The sequence below is a fragment of the Stegostoma tigrinum genome, chromosome 7 (assembly GCF_030684315.1).
Source record: "Stegostoma tigrinum isolate sSteTig4 chromosome 7, sSteTig4.hap1, whole genome shotgun sequence".
Classification (NCBI taxonomy): Eukaryota; Metazoa; Chordata; class Chondrichthyes; order Orectolobiformes; family Stegostomatidae; genus Stegostoma; species Stegostoma tigrinum.
Window position 1 is genome coordinate 76,706,592 of NC_081360.1, and position 14,115 is coordinate 76,720,706.

Sequence of the window (14,115 nt, forward strand, 5' to 3'; positions counted from 1 at the left end):
GTTCTTTAGGGAAGGAACTCTGCCTCAACAATGTGTCCCCTGAAATGATCTATAAAGCCATTCAGTGGTAACTATCATTAGGAAATCTAAAAAACAACGAAACCAGAAAATATATCACTGTTCTTTTGGTGTCACTGGTTCAAAATCCTGGAATTCCCTCTCCAACAGCATTGAGGATCTATGTACAGCACATGGACTGTCACAGTTCACCACCACCTTCTCAATGCCAAATAGGGCAATGAATATTGACCCAGACGGTGACATATGCTCCCATTAGTGAATTAAAAAATAACCTCAAAACATCCCATAGGGCTTTGCTACCAAAAGAAAATTGAAGTCGGAAATAGTATTGCATTGCAAACGCCACAAATAGTAATATGACAATTCACAAATCAATTGATTTTGAATGATCCAGGTTGAATATATGTTGACCTGTCGGAGTAATCCCTGGCTATTTTTAGGTGATGCTGTTGGATTTTTAATGTTTAGTGAAAATGACAGACAATATAACATCTCAACCAAAGGATGGCATCTGTCATAGGGAAGAGATCACTCAGCACTACAGTGAGTTGTCAGTCAAGATTGTGTGTTCAAAATCTCTAGAGCTTGACTTGAACCAATATGATCTTTTGACTCTATTAAAAATGTCATCACTGAACGGTAACTGTGACCTAACAAAGCTTTATGTGTAACTAAAATAAGAGAGTGGATACCACAATGGGATTCATCTGCTCCATCTTCACAATCCTCTTCCTTATCACATATCCAAAAAGCTGGAATACATCGTCCATTTGGGCATGCAAAGTAGTGTTCTTTGCATTTGAGTTTGTGGTGAGCTAAGAAAAAATGAACCACAAAGCATTTAATTAGTATTTCAGAAATCCCACAACTTACTAAAATGAAAGATACCACAAGGCACTCAACCATGTTAAAAAAACACATAAATAAATATACAATAAAACATGAACACTCAAGAAAATAAAAGTATAGTTTCATGATTTAACCAGAGATCTTTCACCAACGAAGTTTAGAATTCTCATGGCACTCATGTTCATGTGGCTAGGCAGACCACAGCAAACAGTATTGTTCTGTACCTCTAAAAATGGAACACTGGCTCAATTTGATTGACTGGTTGATTAACATGGCTAACTGAATAGTTAATATACAGCCTGCTTTAGTAGCGCCTTTGTGCCATGAATTAAAGGGAGAAAGTACAGCATTATTTTATAACATGATAAGACAGATTTATGGGGTCCTTTTTATAGGAATGTTGTGCTATGAACAATGGACTTATTTTCGCAATTAATGTGATCTTGCCTGATCAGGATTCTATGGTTGTTCTCCATTATCTTGTTTCACAGACTCATCTGCCAAATCGAGCTATCATTGAAATGTAAAGTTTGTAATAAAAAAAATCTGCAAACACAGAAGCTGCAATTTGTCATTTAAAGTGTGTCACTTAAACGTACTTCAGCATCATTCATTTCAGAGTTTGGGTTCTGAACTTGTGGCATGTACCTTCTAAGAGATTTAATGAACTAACTTGTAAGTTTTGCTGGTGCCACAGTGTTTAATTTAAAACATAGTATGAAATTGAAGCTTCTCCCCCTCCCATTCTCTCGATGACATGTCCATAATGGGCCTCCTGCACTGCCACAATGATGCCACCCGAAGGTTGCAGGAACAGCAACTCATATTCCGCCTGGGAACCCTGCAGCCATATGGTATCAATGTGGACTTCACCAGTTTCAAAATCTCCCCTTCCCCTACTGCATCCCTAAACCAGCCTAGTTCGTCCCCTCCCCCCACTGCACCACACAACCAGCCCAGCTCTTCCCCCCCACCCACTGCATCCCAAAACCAGTCCAACCTGTCTCTGCCTCCCTAACCGGTTCTTCCTCTTACCCATCCCTTCCTCCCACACCAAGCCGCACCCCCAGCTACCTACTAACCTCATCCCACCTCCTTGACCTGTCCATCTTCCCTGGACTGACCTATCCCCTCCCTACCTCCCCACCTATACTCTCTCCACCTATCTTCTTTACTCTCCATCTTCGGTCCGCCTCCCCCTCTCTCCCTATTTATTCCAGCTCCCTCTCCCCATCCCCCTCTCTGATGAAGGGTCTAGGCCCGAAACGTCAGCTTTTGTGCTCCTGAGATGCTGCTTGGCCAGCTGTGTTCATCCAGCCTCACATTTTATTATCTTCCTAGAAAGTGATGGGTTTTAGTTTCCATTGGTAGTGTTTTAATTTTGAGTAAACTAAGCAATAGTGGTGCATGAGGCTTCATTTAGAAATTTCCAGAATGGATTCTTTTTCTTTTATTTTTGCTTAGCTTTCAGTTTGGCAGTTTTGTAGAAAACGTGACAGAAGTTAGATGTGTAAAAAGAGTTGCTCCGAAAGAAGCTTTCGAGCTATTATGAAATAGGATACCTCAGTGTAAATATTTTAACTTTAAAGTTGCAGGCCAAACATATTTAGTTAAAATCTTGAAGGAGTTCTTTGAAGCTGAGAACATCTAAACTCAGATGTATGAAGGCTCAAGGAAGAGGTGATCAGATTCTCCAAATTAAAAATTGAAGTCATAGTTATGTCCTCATGATTGAGAATGCAATTCTTTTTGTATGATTGAGTACTGTAAGTGACTATTGTTGGGATAAATGGAATTTATCTGAAAGCTAAGCAAAAATAAAAGAAAAAATCCATTCTGGAAATTTCTACATGAAGTCTCATGCAGCACTGTTTACTTAGTTTACTCAAAAACAAAACACTACCAATGAAAACTAAAACCCATTACTTTCTAGGAAGCTTCAAACTCATATTGTGTTTTAAATTAAACCACTGTGGCACCAGAAATACTTACAAGTTAATTCACTAAATCTCTTAGTAGGCACATGCCACAAGTTTAGAATCCAAACTCGAAAATGTCTGATACTAAAGTACATTTAAATGACACACTTTAAATGAGAACTGGCAAATGATAAATGGAATTGCAATTTACCATGTCTTTTAAACCATGAAACATTTATACATGAATGTATTAGTGATAATGGGAACTGCAGATGCTGGAGAATCCAAGATAATAAAATGTGAGGCTGGATGAACACAGCAGGCCCAGCAGCATCTCAGGAGCACAAAAGCTGACGTTTCGGGCCTAGACCCTTCATCAGAGCGGGGGATGGGGTGAGGATTCTGGAATAAATAGGGAGAGAGGGGGAGGCGGACCGAAGATGGAGAGAAAAGAAGATGGGTGGAGGGGAGAGTATAGGTGGGGAGGTAGGGAGGGGATAGGTCAGTCCAGGGAAGACGGACAGGTCAAGGAGGTGGGATGAGGTTAGTGGGTAGGAGATGGAGGTGCGGCTTGGGGTGGGAGGAAGGGATGGGTGAGAGGAAGAACAGGTTAGGGAGGCAGAGACAGGTTGGACTGGTTTTGGGATGCAGTGGATGGAGGGGAAGAGCTGGGCTCGTTGTGTATTTACTTGTGGGATGTGGGTATCACTGGCTGCCCTGCACTTAATGCCGATTTCTAGTTGCCCTTAAGAAGGTGGTGTTAATCTGCCTTCTAGAACCACTGTAATCCACCTGCTGTAAGAAGACCTACAATGTCTTCAGGGAAGGGATTCCACGATTTTGACCCAGTAACAGTGAAAGAACAATGATCTGTTTCCAAGTCAAAATGGTGGGAATTATAGGGGAACTTGCAAACAGTGGTGCTCCCATGCATCTGCAGCCCTAATCCTTCTACATGGAATGGTCATTGGTTTGTGAGGCGTATTGAAGGATCTTTGCTGAATTTCTGCTGTGCATCATGTAGAGAGCACATATTGCTGTGACTGCAATGATGATGGAAGGAATGGATGCCTATGATGCCAAACAAGCATTCTGCTTTGTCCTAGATTTTGTCAATCTTCTTGAGTGTTGTTGGCACTGCGTCTGTCTGGGCAAGCAAGAAGTATTTCATCACATTCTTAACTTTGTTTTTATTCATGTGCAGGATGTGGGCATCACTGCAGACCAGCGCTTATTGCCCATCTCTAATTGTCCAGAGGGCAGTTGAGAATCAACCACACAGCTGTAGGTTTGAAGTCACATGCAGGCTGAACCAAGTAAGGATGGCAGTTTCTTTCACCAAAGGACATTAATGAACCAGATGGATTTTTCCTGACAATTTGCAATAATTTCATGGCCGTCTTTAGATTCTTAATTCCAGATTGTTAATGACTTCAAATTCCATCATCTACCATGGTGTATTGGAACCCAGGTGCCCAGAATATTAGATGAGTCTCCAGATTAATAATCTTGTGACAATATCACTGGGCTATCACATCCCTTAACTTGTGCCTTGTAGTTGGTATACATGCTTTGTGGAGTCAGGAGGTGAACTGCTCACTGCAGTGTTCCTAGTCTCTACTATTGTAACCATTGTATTTGTATGACAAGTCCACTTGAGTTTCTGCTGAATGGTAACCCCCAGAATATTGATAATGGGGGATTCTGTGATGGTAACACCTTTGAATGTCAAGGGGAGTGGTTATATTGTCCCTTATTAGAAAATGTCATTGCCTGGCATTTGTGTGGCATGAATGTTACTTGCTACTTGTCAGCCCAGGCCTGGACATTGTCCAGATCATGCTGCATTTGAACATGGACTACTGTAGTGTCTGAGGCCATGAGGTTCAGATTGTGCTGGAGTACAATTCTGCTAGTGTTAATGACCCACAGAACCTCTTGGATGCCCAGTCTTAATCATAGAATAGAATAGAATCATCAAATCCCTACAGTGTGGAAACAGGCCCTTCAGCCCAACAAGTCCACACTGACCCTCAGAGCATCCCACCCAGACCTATCACCCACCTAATCAATACATCCCTCAACACTACAGGCAATCCAACTCACCTGCATATCTTTAGAATGTGGGAGGAATCCAGAGTACCTGGAGGAAACCCATACAGACACGGGGCGAATGTGCAAAGTCCACACAGGCAGTCGCCCGAGGGTGGAATCAAAGCTGCGTCTCTGGTGCTGTGAGGCAGCAGTACTAGCCAGTGAGCCATGGTGCCCCCCTTAAGTTGCTAGATTGGTTAGAAGTCAGTTCCATTTAGCATGACAATGGTATCACACTACATAATGGAAGGTAATCTCCATGTGAAGAAGGGAATTCATTTCCACGAGGACTATGCTCTTGTCGATGTTGTCTTGGACAGATGCATCAGCAGCTGGCAGATTGGTAAGGATCAGGTCAAATATATATTTTCCCTCTTGTTGATTCACTCACTGCCTGCTGCACATTCAGTCTAGCAGCTGTGTCATTTGGGACCTGACCAGCTTTTAAGTAGTGCTGCTGCTGAGCCACTCTTGATGATAGTCATTGAAACCCCCCACCCGGAGTATATTTTGTGTCCTCAGTGTTTCCTCCAAGAGTTGTTCAACATGGAGGAATATCTATTCATCAGCTAATGGAGGATAGTACATGGTAATCAGCAGGAGATTTCATTACCCATGTTTAATCTGTAACCTTGAGATTTCATGGGGTCCAGTGTCAATGTTGAGAATTCCCAGGGCAATCCCTTCCCGAATGCATACCACTGTGCTGCTACCTCTGCCTGGGTCTGCCCTGCCAGTGGGATATGATATAACCAGGAATAGTATTGGTGGTGTGTGTGTCGCTGTCTGCAACATATGATTCAATGAGTATGACAATGTCTGTGGGACAGCTCTCTCAATTTTTACACTAACTCCCAAACATTAGTAAGGATGACTTTGCAGGGTTGACAGGAATGTTTCTGCTGTTGTCCTTTCTGGTGCCTAGGTTAATGCCAGTGGTCTGTCTGGTCTCATTCCTTTGTTGAGGCTTTGCAGCAATTGATACAACTGAATGGTTTGTTAGGGCATTGCAGACAGCAGCTGTGAACCACATTGCTGTGGGTCTGGAGTTACATCTAGGCCAGACCAAGTGAGGATGGCAGATTCCCTTTCCTGAAGGACATTGGTAATCAGTTGAGTTTTTCTCACAATGGTTTCATATTCGTTAGTAGATTCTTAATTCCAGATTTTTTTTTATTGAATTCAAATTCCACCATCTATCCTAGATAATGGGAACTGCAGATGCTGGAGATTCCAAGATAATAAAATGTGAGGCTGGATGAACACAGCAGGCCAAGCAGCATCTCAGGAGCACAAAAGCTGACGTTTCGGGCCTAGACCCTTCATCAGAGAGGGGGTGGGGGGAGGGAACTGGAATAAATAGGGAGAGAGGGGGAGGCGGACCGAAGATGGAGAGTAAAGAAGATAGGTGGAGAAGGTGTGGGTGGGGAGGTAGGGAGGGGATAGGTCAGTCCAGGGAAGACGGACAGGTCAAGGAGGTGGGATGAGGTTAGTAGGTAGCTGGGGATGCGGCTTGGGGTGGCAGGAAGGGATGGGTGAGAGGAAGAACCGGTTAGGGAGGCAGAGACAGGTTGGACTGGTTTTGGGATGCAGTGGGTAGGGGGGAAGAGCTGGGCTGGTTGTGTGGTGCAGTGGGGGGAGGGGATGAACTGGGCTGGTTTAGGGATGCAGTGGGGGAAGGGGAGATTTTGAAACTGGTGAAGTCCACATTGATACCATATGGCTGCAGGGTTCCCAGGCGGAATATGAGTTGCTGTTCCTGCAACCTTCGGGTGGCATCATTGTGGCAGTGCAGGAGGCCCATGATGGACATGTCATCAAGAGAATGGGAGGGGGAGTGGAAATGGTTTGCGACTGGGAGGTGCAGTTGTTTGTTGCGAACTGAGCGGAGGTGTTCTGCAAAGCGGTCCCCAAGCCTCCGCTTGGTTTCCCCAATGTCATCTCCAACACCATTCATGACCTCATCACCTCAGGGGACCTCCCACCCACAGCCTCCAACCTCATTGTTCCCCAACCCCGCACGGCCCGTTTCTATCTCCTTCCCAAAATCCACAAACCTGCCTGCCCTGGTCGACCCATCGTCTCAGCCTGCTCCTGCCCCACCGAACTCATCTCCACCTATCTGGACTCCATTTTCTCCCCTTTGGTCCAGGAACTCCCCACCTATGTCCGTGACACCACCCACGCCCTCCACCTCCTCCAGAACTTCCAATTCCCTGGCCCCCAACACCTCATATTCACCATGGACGTCCAGTCCCTGTACACCTGCATTCCGCATGGAGATGGCCTCAAGGCCCTCCGCTTCTTCCTGTCCCGCAGGCCCGACCAGGCCCCCTCCACCGACACTCTCATCCGCCTAGCGGAACTCGTCCTCACACTCAACAACTTCTCTTTTGACTCCTCCCACTTCCTACAGACTAAGGGGGTGGCCATGGGCACCCGCATGGGCCCCAGCTATGCCTGCCTCTTTGTAGGTTACGTGGAACAGTCCATCTTCCGCACCTACACAGGCCCCAAACCCCACCTCTTCCTCCGGTACATTGATGACTGTATCGGCGCCGCCTCTTGCTCCCCAGAGGAGCTCGAACAGTTCATCCACTTCACCAACACCTTCCACCCCAACCTTCAGTTCACCTGGGCCATCTCCAGCACATCCCTCACCTTCCTGGACCTCTCAGTCTCCATCTCAGGCAACCAGCTTGTAACTGATGTCCATTTCAAGCCCACCGACTCCCACAGCTACCTAGAATACACCTCCTCCCACCCACCCTCCTGCAAAAATTCCATCCCCTATTCCCAATTCCTCCGCCTCCGCCGCATCTGCTCCCACGATAAGACATTCCACTCCCGCACATCCCAGATGTCCAAGTTCTTTAAGGACCGCAACTTCCCCCCCACGGTGATTGAGAACGCCCTTGACCGCGTCTCCCGCATTTCCCGCGACACATCCCTCACACCCCGCCCCCGCCACAACCGCCCCAAGAGGATCCCCCTCGTTCTCACACACCACCCTACCAACCTCCGGATACAACGCATTATCCTCCGACACTTCCGCCATTTACAATCCGACCCCACCACCCAAGACATTTTTCCATCCCCACCCCTGTCTGCTTTCCGGAGAGACCACTCTCTCCGTGACTCCCTTGTTCGCTCCACACTGCCCTCCAACCCCACCACACCCGGCACCTTCCCCTGCAACCGCAGGAAATGCTACACTTGTCCCCACACCTCCTCCCTCACCCCCATCCCAGGCCCCAAGATGACATTCCACATTAAGCAGAGGTTCACCTGCACATCTGCCAATGTGGTATACTGCATCCGCTGTACCCGGTGCGGCTTTCTCTACATTGGGGAAACCAAGCGGAGGCTTGGGGACCGCTTTGCAGAACACCTCCGCTCAGTTCGCAACAAACAACTGCACCTCCCAGTCGCAAACCATTTCCACTCCCCCTCCCATTCTCTTGATGACATGTCCATCATGGGCCTCCTGCACTGCCACAATGATGCCACCCGAAGGTTGCAGGAACAGCAACTCATATTCCGCCTGGGAACCCTGCAGCCATATGGTATCAATGTGGACTTCACCAGTTTCAAAATCTCCCCTTCCCCCACTGCATCCCTAAACCAGCCCAGTTCATCCCCTCCCCCCACTGCACCACACAACCAGCCCAGCTCTTCCCCCCCACCCACTGCATCCCAAAACCAGTCCAACCTGTCTCTGCCTCCCGAACCGGTTCTTCCTCTCACCCATCCCTTCCTCCCACCCCAAGCCGCACCCCCAGCTACCTACTAACCTCATCCCACCTCCTTGACCTGTCCGTCTTCCCTGGACTGACCTATCCCCTCCCTACCTCCCCACCCACACCTTCTCCACCTATCTTCTTTACTCTCCATCTTCGGTCCGCCTCCCCCTCTCTCCCTATTTATTCCAGTTCCCTCCCCCCATCCCCCTCTCTGATGAAGGGTCTAGGCCCGAAACGTCAGCTTTTGTGCTCCTGAGATGCTGCTTGGCCTGCTGTGTTCATCCAGCCTCACATTTTATTATCCACCATCTATCCTGGCAGGATTCGAAAGCAGGCAGATCCCCAGAACATTAGTTGAGTTCATGGATTAATAGTCCAGTGACAAAACCACTAGGCCATTGCTTCCCCTGAAGATTGGTTTTCTTCTATTTCATTTTCTGTTCTTTTGCATAAGAACGTTTTTTTTCCCCTGATAAACACAAATGTAGTGTGGTGTTTTTACATTTTAGTGAAAGACCACCTTCTTAAAATCAAAATATAACCAAAATAGGATCTGCCTAGCCAGGTTTGAGTCTGGGACCTGACTCAGAAAGCAATGACATGAGCTGAAATCATAACAAGGTACATTTTCCTCCAAACCCCACAATGACTGACTAGGCTTGCTAATGCAGGTGATCACACTTGCAGTCCATGCTATGTTTGAAGCTCAAGAACCAATTTCCATAAATTCCTGGGGCCTATCAATTCAGTTTCACACTGTTCAAAATCTAATCTGTTATCTAATGGTTCTCGACACAGAGTTTTAAAAATCTACTCCGTTATCTATTGGCTCTATAAATTCTGTTTTCAATGACTTATCTGCACATGAGGAATACTTTGAAAATCCACACACATTATGAACATCTTGTTACCTGATGAAAAATGACTGGTGCTAGATACATCTGAGAAAGATATGAACTTTATGAGCAATAAATAGAAGCTACCACTATGCTATTTGTGTCTACATAATGAAAAAAAAGAACATTAGCTTTGCTAAAGAGTCTGTTCTGGGAGCCATTTTCTAAATATGTCAATCATAATATGTTTGAAACGAGACATCACTTGTTCAGAATTTTCACAACCCCAATTCTCAAAGCACATCTATTTAATGTTCACACATTTCTTAATAATGCAATTACAGGATAGTCTCTGAGGTTCTTCATATAGCCTGCTGCTCATTATTAACATGCAATGTGAATAGCCGCTTGCTGTCATTCTCTTTGATGGCAGACAACAGCAATAGCTCAGGTTTTAACAAGTATTAGACATTGTAGTATGCCCAAAAAATTGTAAAAAACATACTTGACAGGTGAAAGCGGATTTCACTGAAGTAAACTAAATCACATTTTTAAAAGGAAAATCACAAAATGCGATAATCAAAGTTAATGTCGAGTTGTGTGAATGAAGGTTCCAGGAAGAGTATGCCAATTGACCAAGGAGGCACCACCTCATGCAGAAGAAGCAGTTCCATGTGAAGAGAAGCTAGAGGACAGCATAAGTGTTCCGCAAATTGCAATGCGAGCTGACAATATAATTTACCAGCTACCAGTTCAGTGATGACAGTAAAACTTTTGCTCCATTGAGTTTCTTGATAGAAGAGAGGAGGATTGGAAGTACAGTGTTGACAGAATGAGCTGGGTTTTAATGAGGGGGCAAAATTGGGTACATTTTTCTCGACATCTAAAAGCAGAATTTTTTAGTTTTGCACGATTTACTTATCATGTTCATGACCATTCTCGTCAGACCAAGGAGGGCGTAATTCCACCCTTTGTTTAAGTAGGTAATATTGAAATAGATATAATGCACCCATCTTAAATACATGAAGTCAAATTGGAGCTTACATACAGCAAGCTGTAACTATTTTTCAAGGTTCTACAAAGGCCATGTCATTGGTTTTCTCAGTTTTGTTGTAAACCTCCTAAGAAGCAATAATTATATATTTTTTTCACTTACCCTAATTTGAAATGAGGAGGAGGAGCTCATACCTAGCCCCTGCCTTCACAGGGATTGGTAACATTGTCATTAACATTAGCCGCCAATATTTATCGTGCTGTAATGTGCTAAAATACCCCAAGGTGTTTAACAAAAGAGAAATCAGAGAAAAATTGACTCTGGGCCGAGGAAGGAAGAATTGGAACAAAGAATGAGGAGGTTAGGCGCAAGGATAGAATATAAGCAGAGTCTTAAAAGAGGAATGAGAGACAGGAAGCTTTGGTAAAAGAAACTACAGAGCTAAATGTCTTGGGGACTGAAAACAAAACGTGCAACAATAGACACAGGAAATCTGGGATGCAGAATTTGCATTCGCATTCCCTCCATTTGACTTGTAAACTAGTTCTTATGAAAGTTCATCGAATACAACATTCTGATTATTCTTCTCTACATGTGTTGCCTTATCTGCTCAGCATTTCTGGCACTTTTTGTTTATATATTGGTGAAGAGGAGTTCCTGATTTTCACTGACATTGAAATGAACAAAAATGAAAATCAGGCTGGATATAAAAGCTATATAAAATCAGTATACTGGCTGTGCTGTCATGGTAAAATTTACCCCCAGGTAAAACAAAGCAAAATCAATATTTCTCATCAGTGGTGAGCAGCAGAAAAATTTATCAGAATCTGACGGTGCATAGTAATAAAGCACTAAAAATGTTATTGGTATAATTTCCTCAGTCTTGCCAACGCTGGGTTGTTTATGATGATAAACTTTCAAGTCCTAATGTTCATCTTAAATCAAGTTACAAAGGATATTTACCTTGGCAATTTAATTCATCTGTGTAGTCACCACAATCATTGGAACCATCACAAATCCATGATGGGAGGATGCAAAGAGAAGTGCTATTGCATTTTATAAAATTTGTCTCCTTGACTCCAACTCTATAGAAACTAGCACAGTCTGAGTTGCCTGAAGTAAAATTGATAGAAATGAATGAATCAAGATAAGTGTTGTTTGCACTTGATTAATAAAATACATATTATGTTTCACTACTTATTATTATCTACTTGATGCTTTCAGACAGTTTTGTTTTAATATTCAGGTAAGTTCATGAAGAAAAAACTGTAGTTTAGCAAATGATATCTTCCAGTTACATCTAATGGCCAATGAATGTGCATACACTTTCTGCGAAACGCCTAAAGCAGAACTCACTGAAATGATGCCAAAAGCTTACAACTTACCACAATCTGTTTCATCAGAAGCATCCATACAATCTATCACCTGGTTACATTGTGCTGATTTGACAATGCAAGTACCATCTCTGCAACGAAACTCAGCTGTGGTGCATGTAGAATCTGCAATACATAGACAGGACATGACAGGACAGCATAGCTTTGCTCAAAAGTTAGCTTTGAGTACTCAAGTTATGTAATTTTTTAATGGTTAGGCCATACAACATTCAGAAAATCCTGCCTAATAACTTACCGGATTGCAAACTGTTTGGAATTAGTGTACGATTTTAATGCAGCAAAATAGGATGCAAAAAGATAACATGTTGGCAGCAAAATATATCTTTTTTATCTGAAAGTACTGTTCTTGGGGAAAGGCAAATGGATTCCAATAACTCAGGAAGACATCAATCAGAAAAACAATTACTAAAGTCGTAATATAAATATTTAATTTATGCTAATTGAATGCTGACCAAGTTATTTAAAAGACTATCCAGTGCAAATAGGGCTGGCAACACCACCATAATACTTACTATTGCAAGATACTTCATCTGAGTTGTCAGCACAATCATCAACACCATCACACCACTTTGCATTGGACACACAGCGGCCATTGTAGCAATGCTTAAAGCCTTTTCGACAACTCCTGTTTGCTGATGCAAAGGAACCAGGGAAGCAAAAGTGAAAGAGTAAGATGCTAAAATCACATTGATGGAAAATGTGTCTAATGAGACAATGCATCCATGGATCAATATTACAAAGTTAGACAGTTGTTTAGTAGGAGTACTTCTCTTTTAACTTCACCAATCACACTTTGAATTATTTCCCTCAAGAAAACCGGAACTGTGTTTTTGTCTGTGATCATTTCAAAATTGTGACTGAAAACTGGTCTCCCAATTTTCTTGTGCAACCTATCTGTATTATTAGGTGGGGTTGGGGAGAGAATGTTTTCAATGAATTTGGATCTTTCTTCTCTTCTATGTAAATCTTAACCTCTTCACCCTTTTGTTTCTCATCTGTGTTATGGCTGAAAATCTGACTTAATCAAATCACTCACTTTGACAAGCCTTCAAGTTAGCTGTAATTGATGACTGCTGGCAGGTCTCCCTGGTTAATTTCTTTTTAGCCACTAACATGAGTAGAAATCATGGGGTAAGTTAATAAACTGTATTAGTTCCAATATTTTTCTTTCTCCCCACCCAAAAAATTACATTATTGCAGGTTAATACAGTTCTTCAAGTGGATTTCATATATCATCAATCAACTTAAGTAGAACATTCAAATATGTTTTCATCCAGGTAGCCATATACTATTCATAAATAGAGGTTAATGTTCCTGCAAGAGCACTGATACTAATCAGCATCCCTTTCATGTTTTGACAGAGGTTATGTTATTCAGTCGAGTTTGAATACATTTCTGGCAATTAAAACTCAATTACTTTCTGAATTAACCATCAGAATTACTGAAAGACCTTAACTGGAAGCAATTTTACAATGCCTGGTGTCATGCAGGCAATAGCTGTTACAAAATTGCAGTTGGGAAATCATAATATTGATTTCCAATTAATTGCTTTAACAAGGTGATAACATTTTCAATTTGGTGGATAGAGAAACAAAAGGCTTGATTCACAGAGCATGTTAATAAACATTTGAGTCCTGCAAGCCAATAAATTACTTTGGAGATGTAATTACTGTTGTGATATCAGCAATTGAAAGAACCATAGTATACAAAGAGGATTTTAGAAAAAAAACAGTGAGATGAATGATCAGTTAATTTGCTTTTAGTAGTGGTTGAAAGGGAAATGTTAACCAAGATACCAGTAAAGTCACCTATTTTCAGTTTTTTTCAACCACATTACTTGGTTTACTTTCAGTACAGAATACCCAATCTCTGCAACCCTCATCTCTCTTTATCACTTATGAAGCTTCTGTTCTGTCCTGGCAGGCTACCTACAATCTCCTGTTTACCTACCACTGTCATATCTCTCTCTCCGTCTGTCTGTTCATGCTAATTTCTCTGCACCCCTTCACTCATTCAAAACTAGCTCCCGCTGAACTGTCTGGATTCTCAGACCCAATCCTGCCTTTGTCATCAAGCCTGCTGACAAGAGTGGTGCTGTTGTTATCTGATGCACTGGGCAGCTCCCATCTCCCCTTGGGCTACGACCCCACTATTGAGCATCAAGTGATTCTATCCACGATAATCATCAATCTCATCTTGTCTGGGAATCTTCTTCTGAAATCCTCCCAGATCCTAGCCCTCCCAACCCCACTTCTACGTCCTCCA

At 43.2% G+C, this 14,115-nt stretch overlaps 1 protein-coding gene across 1 annotated transcript in view; it reads right to left on the minus strand.

The window, feature by feature from the left end:
* Positions 1–14,115, minus strand: part of LOC125454115 (low-density lipoprotein receptor-related protein 1-like) — a 1,886,982-nt gene that overhangs the window by 302,230 nt on the left and 1,570,637 nt on the right. Inside the window, exons 47-50 of the mRNA XM_048534492.2 lie at positions 12,363–12,482; positions 11,842–11,955; positions 11,420–11,569; positions 714–836 (exon numbers count right to left, since the gene is read on the minus strand). Of these exons, the coding sequence (XP_048390449.1) occupies positions 714–836; positions 11,420–11,569; positions 11,842–11,955; positions 12,363–12,482 (507 nt within the window). The remainder of the gene's footprint in view (positions 1–713; positions 837–11,419; positions 11,570–11,841; positions 11,956–12,362; positions 12,483–14,115) is intronic.